Source organism: Drosophila persimilis, unplaced genomic scaffold (genome assembly GCF_003286085.1).
Source record: "Drosophila persimilis strain 14011-0111.01,24,50 unplaced genomic scaffold, DperRS2 tig00000579-arrow-pilon, whole genome shotgun sequence".
Classification (NCBI taxonomy): Eukaryota; Metazoa; Arthropoda; class Insecta; order Diptera; family Drosophilidae; genus Drosophila; species Drosophila persimilis.
The window spans coordinates 2,905,959-2,921,362 of NW_020825322.1; the positions used below are offsets into that span (position 1 = coordinate 2,905,959).

Here is a 15,404-nt window from a genome sequence, read left to right on the forward strand (position 1 = left end):
ATGTAATTCAAATCAAATAGTAGGTCCGTTCATCAAAAGACCCAAAACAAGAACCAAACTTTAATTTCAGTTCTAGCGGCCAGCAATACTAGACACACACACGAAAAAAGCATGCAAACACATATTTTTGTCGAAGCATATTGCGGTGTTCTAACACATGCAAAGATGTTCTCTCTGCGCTTTCTCATGATGACGCGTCAGTACCCGAACGCCAGAGCCGAGGTCTCTGGGGTATTCGAACTGGTAAACCATCGCGTGACGCTTTCTAGCATGAACGGGCACATCTATATACTGTATGGCTAGTGATGAAACCGGCTTGCAGGTAAACATCGAAACTATCGATAGTACCTTCGATGGTTTGACGTTGCCACCTCTCATTTGATGCATTGACGTTGGCTAGCAATAAAAAAAAAGCGACTTTTTGCTTAAATTAAAGGCAGAGACTATGTTGAAAACTCCAATTGAACTCGATACGCAACGAAGCACAGAGATGACAGCATCGGACATTGGTAATAACGAAATGGTGATCAAGCTTAAGCATGATTTGGAGCGATTTCAAGCGCCTATAGTGACTGCCTATGGTGTCCTTACCTGGGAGAAAAAATACTACCCCGTGGTGGTATTGGGGGGCATAAGCGTCGCTTATTTCGTTCTCTGGTACATGGATCTATCGGTGATAACTCTTATGTCTCTCCTGGCATTGCTGACTACCATTTCGCACTATTTTCTTCTGTGGTGCCTGGATCCGCCGGATTTCATTTTGGACTTTTTCTCAACCAAAATGGCCGGCTTGTTTTGGAATATCGACAACGACGCGAAATTCGAGTCTGTTTGCGGACAGATGTACATCATCAAGGAAAGCTTGGCAGCATGGTACCAGTATCTATTCAAGGAACGTAAATCGACCGGCCTCGTGATTGTGAAAAGCTTGGTCCTCCTGGCCATGGCTTGGATTGGTTCAATCGTTAACAATCTTCTGTTGATGTACTTGGTTACTCTTCTCATTGCCATGTGGGCTGGTCTGCAAGCTAAACACGTCTTCAAGAAACTCCAGTAGAAAGCTGAAAAAGTACTGCTCCACCCCTAGGCACCACATCCACAAAATTTGTTTAGAAATATTACAAAAAATAGAAGTCATCCTCAATTCGCCATTCCAGATTGGTAAGTGGCTAATGAAATAACTTGAAAGGGATCTATGCAATATAAATGTTTTTTCATCAGCATCTGGCCTTCTTTGCTCATCCACAATGTGCCACTCTGCTGGAGTCGGAGGATCCGAAAATATACTTTCAAAGGAAACAGTATCGATTCTACATCATTTGGAAATGCCCTGGCGTATCTACCCAACAACAGCAGCTTAATAATTAAATAATACTCATTACGTACATGCTTCGATTGTTCAATTATTATAACTGAAACATCTTGAAACTCAATCAAACGTATTACACTCGTATCAATAAAATGCCACGAACTACGAATTTGTGTACGATTCTTATAAAGAGCAACTATTACTCAGATAATCTACTATTTTGGAGCGCAGATGTATGTTGTTCAATCATTTTCAATCCCCTTCTTTTCATGGTATACTACGAGTATATGGTGTATATCTTACAAAGATAGTCTTGCTATCAGTCCTGTTATATGAGTATTGAGTATTTTCTGTCATGGATTTGGTAAACATTTTTATGTAAATTAACAGTGGGCTTCGATGAAATAGTTGTTCCTTTGGGGCGACGTTTAAAGGGCCAACGAAATTTGTAGTAGTAGTCATACCCAAATGTCGTTATAAGCAATAGATAATGCAACTTATCTTAACTGATATCAATTTGATTGCATAGATTAGGTGTTAGTTGTATTTCTTAGACAGCTAATCTATACGCATGTATCGGAACTATTGGAAGGTATCAGCTGATTGTTGATCAGGACTGGCTGACATCCTGATCGGCCTTCCTATGGCCTATTCCTATGGTTTATGCTTAATTTAGATTGAACATTTGTATTTTATATTTACAATCCCAGTCCCAATTCGAATCCTCTTCCCTGGATCCAAGTGGGAAGGGAAAAGAGAGACAATGTGTCTGGACATCATTTAATGGCTTAGATTGAAATATTACACATTCATTCCTTGGACATCTTTTTTGAGATTCCAGCAGCTGCGGTCCCCAATTCTCACATATTGTATTACATTTATACATATCTGTAATCAATTATGCACATGTTTCTACATATTTATGTAAGCTGTGACCTCAATGGATGATCATAAATAAAGCCATTTCCAATTGTCCCAACACACACAAAATTCAATGTCTGCAAGATAGTCAGTAATCAGTAATTTTTCAAAATGGAAATTTTACTTAATGCATTCGGTTCGTCTTTCAGAGGGTTTGTGCCGGTCCATAAATTGTAGCTCCATTTGTTGTGAAGTCGCGTGGGCTGTGGAGTGGATTGAGAGTTCCGGAAGCCAGGCCACAAAACAGTTGAATGCAACCGCGAACCACTTTCAGCACTTGTCTACCGTATTTTAAATAGTCTTTTGGGGCCACTCAGGGAGTGCCGCAATCATTGATATATATTCTGAAAAACAGAACAATATTGCACATAAAATCAGGGAAGGCCTTTGCTTTGACCAGTGGAAACTTACAGCTCAAACAATGAGTGGGATCCGAATGGTTAGTTTTAATGTTTGAAGTTTGGGCTGTGTATGTTTACGTTTATATACTTGAATCGAATGTATGTTCATGGAATCCACGGTGCTTTCCATCGATGACTCGCCTCAGCGCCTGGGTCCGAGAAGCTATTTCTGCATCTGAAGGTGCAATAGAATATGCCAATGGAACATGATTAGTTTAAGAACTTCATTTAACTGAGACACGACCTACCAATCTCATCATTTCTCTGTATTCAAAGTACAAGTTTCAAGAGCCTTCACAACGCCAGTCTTCTTCTCGGCTGCTTTCGGGCTTAACGCTATTACCTTCCGAGAACTCATCGTCCAGATGACAATCAGGGCATCGCGACCGACGAACCCACTTTGAAGGAAAATTCCATTTTTACAGGCCTGAATCGTGCTGATTAGCGCCAGCTCACTTGCTTTGGTGCTTTGGGTGGACGAAACCTTCTTCTCGGGGCACTTGACGAGCAGCTGAAACTCCCAAAGGCTCAGATGGCAGTCCTGGCTCCAAACAACCAGCAGATTGTTGCAGTAGGAGAAATCGATCGAGGCAATATTTGCGTTGGGCTGGGGCAGGCTGTAGACTATTCGCTCGATGGTTGTGTCCCAGACATTGATCAGGTCATCTCGGCCACCAGAGACCAGGTAGCCTTGGGGGGGGAGCCTTGGGGGGGGGCCTTGTGGCCGCGGAAGAGTCGCATTTGAGTGCGTTTGTCGCAGTCCCAGATTCTGGCGGTGGCGTCTGCCGATCCAGTGGCCAGGTACTTTCCATTCGGATGGAAAAGGCACACCTCCAATCGTGCCAAGTGACCGAAGAAACTCACAACGTGCTTTGCGGGATCCACTCTCCACACGCGCGCCACATTATCGTTGGAGGCGGTGGCAAAGTAGCAGCACTTCGGGTGGGTCGAACGCCACACTCATGGCCCCGTGGTGCGCAAAGAGTTTCTGACAAAGAGCATCTCCCTTCGCAGGGTGTTCATGCGTAGCCAGTCCTTGCCACGATGTGGCCGCACGGCCTGTCGGGAATGGCGTCCACGGAAGCCCAGGCAAATGGCGTCGGAAAATGGCGTCGGCAAAAGACGATCGAGGTGGATACGCTCCTGGGGCATCATCTCATCAGAGTAGATGAAGATTTTAAAGTGGGACAAGAACGTCTTGAGCTGCCCCTTTGTCCAAAACTGAGATTGGAGTACTTTGAACTGGTTCAAGGTGCTCCTGGCCATGAATATCTCCACTGTGTCCGCACCAGATAGCAGCTCCTGGGCTCTTTCCGGTAGGTCTTCTGGCGTGCGGATGAGCTTCAGATATTCGATGCGCCTCTTGTAGGAATCGTCCAACTTGTATTCGTTCCTACCCACGAAGGATATGGCCCTCTCATACTTGCCGCTCCACACCATTTGCAGGTAGCCAATGGCCAGAGTGGGATACAGCATCACGTATACTTCGTACTTGCCGAAGTCAACTATTTCCTTAGTGACATTCCCGATCGTCTCGAACATCTGCTCATAGTCCCCGAGCACATCCTCTGGTATGGCTTTGCAGAGCATCCGTTGCTGGGGCGGTCCGAGCACAACGCCCTCGTAAAAATCGACGAAATCCTCGTCCGATTTACGCACGCCGGAGCCTACGGCCTCCGAGGCTGCGTCTTCAGACTTGTTGTTCTCTTTTTCCTGTGTCGGCTTCTGCTTCTGCGTGGCAATTTATTAGCAACGAGACATTTATGTGTTGCACGTTCTCATCCCATCGATCTTTTTTACTCACATTCTTTTTCCCGGGGTCCATGCTCTTTCTTTTGTTCCATTTTTTATAATGCGGATTGACCATTCTTCTATGGGAATTACACAATTTAGCAAATTACTGGTAAATGGCAATTCCAATATAATGTAATAATCGCAATGAGAGAGAGAGAGAGAGAATCATAGTTGCAATCGACTTCGATATACCATCGGACACCGATACACAGAAACAGCTGATTTGTGGCTTGCTTACATTACGAATAAGCGCGCATCGCTTTCAAACGTATTGCGCAGACGCGACCGTGCCCATGCCGGTGTGCCCAAAGCCGTTGAAGATCTTAATGTGTGGCCAGCCACTACATTATCAGAATGGGATAGCGTGGAACGCTTCGAGGTTGTGACCACACCACATACATATATGGTAAGCACTAGGTAAAAGCATGTCTCTCTTGTGGGGTGTCGCCTTATCGTTTTCTCCTATCAGATATGAGATGTAGAGTGCCATCAATTCGACTTTAGCCTCCTGTTCTGATACCCAAATCCAGCGTTGATAGGCAGCGTCAGTACAGTGTGCCAAAGTCCATACAAGCCACGAACCATCCGCGGATCAGCGGGGGATATGCCAATTCTTGATTTCTATCTAACATCAGCATTTCCGACACACTGCCTGAGACAGCTCAAGATGAGAGCAAAAGTACGTGGCACTGTACGGGTGAGATCTTCAAGAAATTAATGCAGCACAACATTTCGTTCACAAATCTAGTCATACATGTGTACCTATACTAGACTAACACCTGTTGACTAGTCGTCTTCTAAAGTGTAGTCTCTGCACGGCCTGTTCTATAGATTTAAAAACTCTGGAAGCCCCTTAACCGAGCGGACACAAGTGTATAACCATCTCAAGTTGCACGTTAAATGTGTGCTACCTTTGTGCAAAACCCCACCCCAATCCACACTCCCGCCCAATTAGAAATCCCTTAAAATCGGTGAGCAAGATATCAAGATTACTGATTTTGTCGCTAGGGCAACTGCTGGCAAAGCAAAATCAAACACATACATATGTAATTAGGCTACTCCTGTTGCATTGAACGCATGGCGCTATGCGGCCCACGATTTGTGGCTGGGGACATTGATTGTGGGATTCAATTGAGTCAAACGCGAGCAATTGTATCAATTATTTCAGTAATTATCAATTGAAGTTGGGCCCGAAATTCAATCCAAACCACAAACGTGTGCCCCTTCACTACCCTTCACCACTCCAAAGGCATAGGAAGAGGCGGAGAGATGGCGGAGAGATGGAAGCCCAAGCCACAAAAGAGCAACAACAAAATGTGTGTAGCACTATTCTGGACCATTTGATTGGCTAACAATTCGGCGCGCCCCAAGAGAAGGAGGTCACCCGAGAGTGAGGATTTCACTGTGCGACAAAATCAGTGTAATTTGCACGAGGCAAAAAATAAGTTTGTACGTCTGGATGTGTAGATCACATGCCCATACATACACGTAGAATATACGATATATTCGCAAATACTTTTTTTAAATTCAAATGCGCCTGTTGACTTTGCGCATTCGATGGGCTGTAAAAAGTAATGTATGGACTTTTATTTGATCTGCATGTACTTTCGACACAGAAGCTATACCTGAAGATAAATGAGCCCAATGTTAAAGTTGTCCACCATTTCACACAAGTACAAAACACTGTCGCACAGTGTTGTAAGACGGTGTTTCGGACGACCATCTGGCATCGCAGATTGAGTGTAAACCTATTAGAGAAATTGCTAACTAAATAAACCTCTGGGCCCACACCCACAACCACCTGAACGGCCCAAAGACGTGTCCCCGCTGGGTCAATTCAATTACCAAGCCAGCCAGGGTCGCTTTTAGAGTTAATAGTTCAACCGCAAAACAACTTGGAAGAGGGTATTCACTGTACACTGTGCATATTTAGATATCAATGCACGGAGAAGGCTATGACGAGGCAATAAGTAGTTGAGGAATCGGCGAATAATATTTATGGGTATTATAGTACGATTTTGTAAAATGGGAAGAGGGAGAACCACATCATAAAGAAATAACGAAACGTATGTATTTTTGGGCCGTCGTCCGAATATTTTTTTTTTTTTCTATGGGTATGGGTATGTACATATCTCCAAAACTTGTTGAGCTTCCCTCGCCCCGCCTATGAGTTGGCTTGAGTGTTATTTAAGATATATTTTCCTCTTTGTGGCTGTAAATATTTAATAGATTTTCCGACCCCAACCTAGACGCCGACCTTAGTCTCTCTCTCTCTCTCTCTCTCTCTCTCTGTGTTTGGTCACTCTCGTAAGCTTTCTCCTGCCCTAGTGAACCATTTGGGATATTCCCGACGGACAGGAGACCCCCACTGCAATTGGTATGAAAATAAAGCGAAGTTCTTGAATTTTCTGGACTAGCATTATTATTGTTATTAAATTTTACTGCCCTTAACTGTTGCTGGAAGGCCGAGACAAATTAGAGGAAAAAGGCGATCGAGGGCCCCGAAGGTGAGTCCTCCCACGCTGGGCTCCTCTCCTAGAACCTCGACCATTTTACGCACAATGTTTTAATGTTGTGTTTGTGTGCTCATCAATATTTATTGCGGTTCGACTACGTGAGCCGCACACAATCAGCGTCGACTCCTGGGCGAGGACCTGAGCCTGGGCCACCTCCTCCTGCCAGCACAGCGCACGCCCTCAACAGTTGGGGAAATATTTTTATTATGCTTGATACGGGGTCAACGCAGGACTACCAACGGAAATGTACCCTATATCACTATGCTTCTGATGCATTCAGATTAAAAAACCGATTTGTAAAAATCAATTTGGGAAAGTTTAAAAGGGCTTTGTAAATTTCGCTAAACATTTCGCAGACAATATCGTATGAGGTTTGACTTTTCGGTAGATGATTAAAACTTTTTGGATTTTGGCTTGAATCAAAATTAACAAATAAAATAGGGTTATTGTTAGTGCGATATCAGGGTCGAAATATAAATCCTTCCCATTTTATTTATACTGAGGTGTTTTCCCAGTCGTTTAGCCACTGAAGCATGTATTTTATTTATTTTAAAGTTTTTTGTTTTTTTTTGTGTGTGTTTTTGTTGCGGCTGACTCGACTCGACCCTTTGGACAGTCAGGGTGCTAGGTACTAGGCCGACTCAGGGCTGCCCTCTGATACGAGTACATACTGCTCGTCTATTAGTACCCGTAGGTATACTCGTCGGTTGGACCCAGAGCCAAACAATGTAGAGCAATGGTAGGAGAAAGAGGGCCTTCAGCAGCTAAAGACGACGTTATTTACTATTCAAAAACTTCAATTACCGCAAAGAAGTCGACGGAGCGTTAATCGCCAGCAGGCCATTGTGTGTGTCCACGTCCACCCTCACGGTGGCATCCGAGCCACAGTGTTCCACGGCCTACGGCTGGGGCTGGGAGTCCCACCCACCTTGCGCCATTATTATGCTGATTTAACGCTTTATTTGCAAATAAATAAAACAAAAGTTTATTGGTTATTAAGTCATTTACCCGCTGTTGCTGGAAAGCAACCGTGGAGGAAACACGCGGCGATTTAGCACACGCAGCGCCGAAGAAGGCAACAAATTTTCGCCTTCGTTGTTGCCTTTTGTTTTCGAACTAGTCAATGGAGTAAAGGTAAAGGTAAAGGTAAAGGTAATGGCAGTGGGAGTATTCCGGGGGCAATTAGATAAAGCCGATTAGAGTATTTAAGTAAATCAATTGATGTATAATAAATGGTAAGAGCGGCAGATGGGCTCAAGCAAAGAAAATAAAGCGAATAATGTCAAGAAAAAGACAAAATATTGAGTTAGATCAGATTGTATTTCCAATGTATGGCCAATGTATTCTCCATTAATCTGCAGGTCGATTTTATAGATGCTTCCAATGAAGAAAGCTAGCTTTATAATGCTACCTGGAGACCTGGAGAACAAATGATATTTTAATGATAATTCTTATAGACAGGCATTACGCCAGACTATGTTTTAGATATATGTATGACAAAAAATAGTGACCAGATGCGCAAATTATGATTGTAGACATTTTATTGACTGCAAATCTTGAAGAAAATTAGTTAATACATTTATTTGTCCCATATGTTGTTGTTTCCTGAAAAGCTAACACCCAAGTTCTTTACTCTTCAAAAAAATACTTACAAAACTCACAGCGTCTTCATAGTTAGCTTAAACTCCCATATACATTTTCAGCTCCAACTCCAACGTCATCTCCATCTCTGTTAGGTATTATATTAATATCTATATACGGTCACACCATCCAAGGGATATAGAATAAAAGAGAATCTTGAAGACAACGCGTGCTTAAATCTGAGTGTCAATACACTACATAATTGGCGACGAGGATAAAATAAAACGTATTAATATACATACACATGTTAAAAGTGCATATATATGGATAGCAACATGACGAAAAATGAAGCACCAACATTCTATCAAATGGCAACAATTGCTGAGTTTTCGCCACACCAAGAAACGTTCTGCATTTGGAAGGAAAAATTCGACATACATTTGTGCGAATTGAATGTGAAAGAGGAAAACACAAAAAAGGCAGTTTTGTTGAAGTCGATCGGTACAGCGGCTTACACTGTACTACATAGTTTGTGCAGTCCGGTATCACCCGTATCAAAAGCATACAAAGAATTATGTGAAATTTTAAAAACACACTACACACCACCTACACTCATATTCAGAGAAAGAAAAAAATTTCACATGTCCACAAAAAGTGAAGATGAGACTGTAGCGGAGTGGTATGCTCGAGTTAAACAATTGGCATTGGAATGCAAATTTGGCTCAAATCTGGAAGCGTTTGTATTAAACCAATTTGTGATGAGCCTTCCCAACCCCATATATGAAAGAATATGTGAAGAAGACGAAAATCTAACTCTGGCTGATGCACTCAAGAAGGCGATGATCATGGAGACGAAGATCAGCACAAGGAAGACAGAACACAACGTCAACTACATGCATCAAAAGAACGGGACTAGTCAATGGCAGAGGCAAAGAGGCGAGAACAGAGATCAAGCAAAGAGCAACGGCAGAAGTCATTTCAAGGGCAACCGAAACGTGAGTTACAGAGGCGGCAGAAGCGACGGTGACGGCGACGGCGAAACCGACTGCGACGCTGGCAGAGAAAAGAAGCAGCAGCCATGCACACACTGTGGCTGGCGAAATCATAACTCAAACAATTGCAAGTATAAGGCATGCAAATGTCACAGCTGTGGAAAAATAGGTCACTTGGCGAGCATTTGTAAAAATAAATCAAAAAAATCCGTAAATTATGTATCTCAAACAAAACATTCTGATAATAATTTTGATAATGATAATTATAACTTTTCTATCTATAGCGTTGATACAACCTCAACTAGTGGAGTGTATTATTTACCTGTAAAAATTGATGGAAACATAACGAAAATTGCTTGCGACACTGGTGCACCGTGCACATTGGTTCCAAAAACATTTTACGAAAGCTTAAATACCAGCAGACCACTTAGAAAATGTCTAGTTCCATATGTAGATTACAATGGAGATTCAATCAAAGTTATTGGTGAGTACGATGCAACGATCGAATATCGAGGTCTAAAAAAACAAATTGTTGTTGTTGTAACCAATGCAGTGAGTCCACCTTTGCTAGGTAGAACATTTTTGAGAGCTTTTAATTTTGAGTTAATGCAGGTGAACAATGTGTACGTAAATGAACCAAATTCTGTAATTACAGAACAGATTAAATCGGAGTTTGCTGAAGTTTTTGAGCCTCGTTTAGGTTCATATACTACGAATACGATATCGTTACTATTAAAAGAAGATGCAAAACCAATATTTTTCAAGCCTAGGTCAGTACCATTAGCATGGAAAGAAAAGATTGAAGTGCAGTTACGAAAATTCATAGATGATGGAATTTTAGAGCAAGTTGTTAGTTCTGAATGGGCAACACCTTTGGTACCGATTTTAAAACCAAACGGTGACATACGAATTTGTGGTGACTATAAGGTTACATTAAACCGGTCTTTAGTCGACGTAAAGTATCCACTACCTCGAATAGACGACATTTTTGCAGCGCTTGAAGGGGGTACACTGTATTCAAAACTTGACCTGTCAAATGCTTACAATCAGCTAAATTTAGATGAGCAATCTCAAAATTTGTGTACTTGGAGCACACATATTGGACTATTGAAAGTTAAACGCTTACCATTTGGTATAAAAACTGCAGCAGCTATTTTTCAAAAAACAATGGAAGGGTTGTTTCAGGGTATGCGAGGAGTTGTGGTTTATCAAGATGACATAACAGTTACAGGACGAGATCTTCAAGAACATATTTCAAACCTAAAAGCTGTACTTAGAAAACTGAAATCAGTTGGACTTAAATTAAATGACAAGAAATGTGAGTTCTTTAAATCCAAAATTTGTTACCTAGGATTTTCAATTGACAGGATAGGACTGAGCAAAAACAATGATAGAGTTGCGAGTGTATTGTTTGCACCGGCTCCGGAAAACGTATCACAGCTTAGAGCTTTCATAGGCATGGTAAATTATTATTCAAAGTTTATCAATAACTTCGCTCAGATAATGAGTCCTTTATATGCATTATTAAAGAAAAATACAAAATTTAATTGGACACGCGAATGTCAGAGTGCATATGAAGAGGTAAAGAAAGAAGTAACTTCTGAACAAGTTTTAGTTCACTACAACCCAGATCAACCGTTAGTATTAACGACTGATGCTAGCAGTCATGCAGTTTCAGGTGTTTTATCACATAAATGCAATGAAGATATCAAACCAATAGCATTTGTATCAAGAGCATTATCCAAAAGCGAGCATAATTACAGTACAATCGAGAAAGAGGCCCTGGCTATAGTGTTCTGTGTGTGTAAATTAAGACAGTATCTTTTAGGAAACAAGTTCATCCTTCGAACAGATCACAAACCTTTACTAAGCATATTTGGAGACCTGAAAGGACTTCCATTGATGGCCTCTGCACGAATGCAAAGATGGGCACTGACTTTGTCAGGTTTTCAATATACAGTTGAACACATAAAGGGGACCTTAAATATAGCAGATGGACTCTCAAGAATGCCTCAATGGGAAACGGCTGTACCAAACGAAGACTATAATTACATACATTTTATACAGTCCGAAAAGGTGTTCAAAATTAGCTTCAAAGAAATAGCTCGTGAAACACGACGTGACCCAATATTATCAAAAGTTTGTGAGGCAATTAACACTGGTTCGAAGACAAGATTAAATGGCAGCGAGTTTTCTGCCTACATCTCTAAAACAAATGAACTTTCAGTGGAGTATGATTGTATCTTATGGGGACACAGAGTAGTAATTCCAACCAAACTGAGACAAGCTATTTTAGCAGAATTTCATGCATCGCATTTGGGAATAGTAAAAACCAAAATGTTAGCACGTTCTTATGTGTGGTGGCCTTGCATGGATTCTGAAATTGAGAAATTAATTCGAGATTGTATTCCTTGTCAGGAACTACAATCAAGTCCAGAAAAGAGTCTGTTAATACCGTGGAAATCCACAGGAAAGTCTTGGAGTCGAGTACACATAGACTTTGCAGGACCAATTAGAGGTTTTCATTTATTGGTTATTATAGATTCATATACAAAATGGGCAGAAGTATTCAAAACGAAGGAAATAACTTCATTGTTTACTATCAACAAGCTTAGAGAAGTATTTTGTCGATATGGTTTACCAGACGTGTTAGTTAGTGACAATGGACGACAGTTTACTTCTGATGATTTTAAAACGTTTATTAAAAACAATGGTGTTAATCACATTTTTACTGCTCCAGGACATCCAGCGACTAATGGTCAAGCAGAAAATTTTGTAAAGACTGTTAAGAAATCACTATATGCAAACATAAAGGCTAATGAAAGACAAGATTTTAATACAATTTTAAATAGATTTTTGATCGATTACCGAAATACAATTCATTGTACTACGGGCGAATCTCCTGCTAAATTATTTTTTGGTCGTACACTAAAAACAAGATTTTCGTTGTTAAAACCACCTACGGTCGAAAGCATAATAAATAAAAAACAGACTGAGTGTGTTGCAAATCACAAAGGTAGACGAAGCACAGAATTTTTAAAGGGTCAAAAAGTTATGGTTAGGGACTACAAAAATCCTAACAAAGCAAGCTGGACTCAGGCAACTGTAAAACAACAACTGGGCCCGCGTTCGTATTGTTGTATTTTGGCGAACAATAACAGAGAAATAAAACGTCACCTGGATCAAATTAGAAACCAAAGCACTAACAATCATACATCGCCTAATGCGAAAACACCTGATGTCGAAAGCAATTGTTCAGTAGATGACAATTCCAAAACCAACAATGAACAAATAGTTTCTCAACAAACACCCACCAGGAGAGAGTTGAGACCACGTGAGGCAGGGAAGGTAGTAAAGCGTATTTAACAATAAAATAATATAAAGAAAGGAATTATGAAATCAAATTATGTACAAATTAAACACTGAAACAAATACTAAATAGATTAAGAAGAAAGAAAAATACGAAATCACATAAATTTTATATACGCTAATTAGATTAAGTACACAAATCAAATTGTTATAAGAAAATAGATTTGTAAATGACATGTATATTAAACATCTAAGGAGAGGCGTGTTAGGTATTATATTAATATCTATATACGGTCACACCATCCAAGGGATATAGAATAAAAGAGAATCTTGAAGACAACGCGTGCTTAAATCTGAGTGTCAATACACTACAATCTCTATCCAGATCCACATCCTCATCCGTAACTCAATTTCCCTCACGCGAACAAGCAAATGGATAAATGTGGGTCATAAAATGCAAATGGCTCTCGTTGCACCTGAGGCGACTTCTGTCCATGGCGCCAGCTCCCCCGAAGCCCCTCGGCCTGATGAAGAGGGGCATGGCCTTTGGCTAATTAAACACAAATCACCATAGTTCACAGAATGTTAGACACTTGGGCTCCTGTGTGCCCTACTGCCGGAGACAAAGGAAACTAAATATTGTATAAAGACATCTTGCAAAATGATTTTTATAATTTAAAAAATTAAATAAAAATTCCATTTCAATTTGTGGACATTCTGTGAACGCGTTCGGCAATACTTTTTTGTATAAGTTCGACCAATTTATTGGGTAGCGCACTACTCAGCCAATTGGTTGGTTAGTTTATCAGCCAGTAGTGGAGTAGTGAATGGCTTTTCCTCTGTTGCGTCGACTCGCTATTCAATAAACAAGCGACAATGCAATTTGTCAAAAGAGTTTCCCTCAAGAGGTGTCCCCGTAGGAGGTATGGGCACGGGCATGGCCACGGCCCCGGCCCCGGGCATTGTTCATTTGCAGCCACAGTGGCCATAAATCGCAGAGCAACGTGGCGTATGAGTTATGCCGTGCACGGCACCTGGGCAGATCATCCTTGAAGGATCCTTCAGTCGACTCAACTGATGAGCGGCCGTGTCAGCAATTTTTCATGCATTTAACAATAGAAGGAAGCGCAAAGCAATGGAAATGAATGACTCTGATGGAATGGGATCGGATGGAGGCAGAGGTGGAGGTGGAGGTCGGCTGGCTCTTGGTAAAATTCAGATGAGAATGGCAATGCCAACGCTCCTTCTCCTCTCCATTATCCATTCTCTACTCTTCACTTCCAATCCACTCCATTCCATTTATTCGCCTGCCCATTCAGTCCTTTTGCTCTCTGCGGGAGAAATGGCGGGCAGAGCACAGTAGCCAACATTTCGACTGTGGTCTATTACTAATACTAATACTCTGCACGGTGGCTGTATTGCCAAACTCCCAGTTTCCGAATCAATTTTAAGCAATTACCTAATGTAAAAATACAACTTGGTTCTGCAGTAAAGTGCGTCCTAGAATGGATGTTTCTTCTGATGTGCGAGTTGCTCTTTGGGATGAACACAGCAATAATTTTTTCAGGATTCTTTGGAAGACTCCTCAGAGGACGAAGATTATCTGCAGTGTTAGGTATCTGTACTTTTTCTTGAGGATTCTTCAAAAGTTCCAAAAGTATAAAAATAGGTAGGGTATTCAAGGTTTTGCTTTCTTTCTTTCGCTTGTTGTTTATGCTACTGAATAGCTGGTGCCCATTATGGCTTAATTAGGTTTTCGCAACATTAATTGAAACTTGGCCTTGCCGTGACATGGCCCCAAACTGCTGCTCCATCGGCGACTCAACCATATTCACGTGCCCTGGCCGTTTGTCTTCACACATTTGTCCTTTTCCTTTGAGCTTTAGGAAGTGTTTAGCTTTTGCAAGGACATGAAGCTGCTCCATGTCCTTGTATCCTTCTCTCTTGTCTCTCTTTTGCTGGCTTCTTGATTGGAACAAATGCATTTCTAATCTCGGTTGGAACGCTCCTTCTTCCTTTAGTTCTCCTCGTCCTCCTTCTGTCTCTGACTCTGTCTCTGTGCCTTCTTCTTGGATATTTCTCATTTCATTTTGTCGCCTATTTGTCATTGCATTTTGCTTGCACATTTTCCCCACAGGCGACAGCTCCACATATATACATAAGTCTTTATACCACCCACATGCATCCACACATATAAAGATACGTGCATTTCAACACCAAAGGAGGTGGATTAGTACTGGGTATTGGGAGACAGGAGCACACATCTGCTGAAGGCTATCTTTTTCTGTTTCTTTCTCAACTTGGCCGAGATAAATGAATAGGGTAAGAAAGCTGTATTCAATAGCCAGATGTGTCCGGTATGAGACCGGAAACAAGTCTCGAAAATGTCCATGAAGGGAATGGATCATCTAAACACTCGGCATCCATCGGTTGGACAAAAATGATATTCCTGAAAGTGATTCGGACCCTCGGAAACAGCTATGGCCACCAGCTTGTGGTATAGCAACTCCACTGCGATGGCCATAACTCAGATTCCAGGGGACAATACTATACTTCAGTGAAAATTTAAAGCTTTGTACAC

General features: G+C 41.5%; 2 protein-coding genes across 2 annotated transcripts; one reads left to right on the forward strand and one right to left on the reverse strand.

Annotated features, from left to right (window-relative positions):
- Positions 1-454: 454 nt before the first annotated feature.
- On the forward strand, positions 455-1,440 carry LOC113566155 (ARL-6-interacting protein 1 homolog). The gene is made up of 2 exons (XM_026990505.1): positions 455-1,161; positions 1,222-1,440. The coding sequence occupies exon 1, from the start codon at positions 491-493 to the stop codon at positions 1,055-1,057; it is 567 nt and encodes a 188-aa protein (XP_026846306.1). The 5' UTR covers positions 455-490; the 3' UTR covers positions 1,058-1,161; positions 1,222-1,440.
- Positions 1,441-2,740: 1,300 nt separating this feature from the next.
- On the reverse strand, positions 2,741-3,595 carry LOC6598413. Its single transcript, XM_026990482.1, has 3 exons — positions 3,592-3,595; positions 2,880-3,321; positions 2,741-2,806 (listed from the first exon to the last, which is right to left on the reverse strand). The coding sequence occupies exons 1-2, from the start codon at positions 3,593-3,595 to the stop codon at positions 2,888-2,890; spliced, it is 438 nt and encodes a 145-aa protein (XP_026846283.1). The 3' UTR covers positions 2,741-2,806; positions 2,880-2,887.
- Between the last annotated feature and the right edge of the window lie 11,809 nt (positions 3,596-15,404).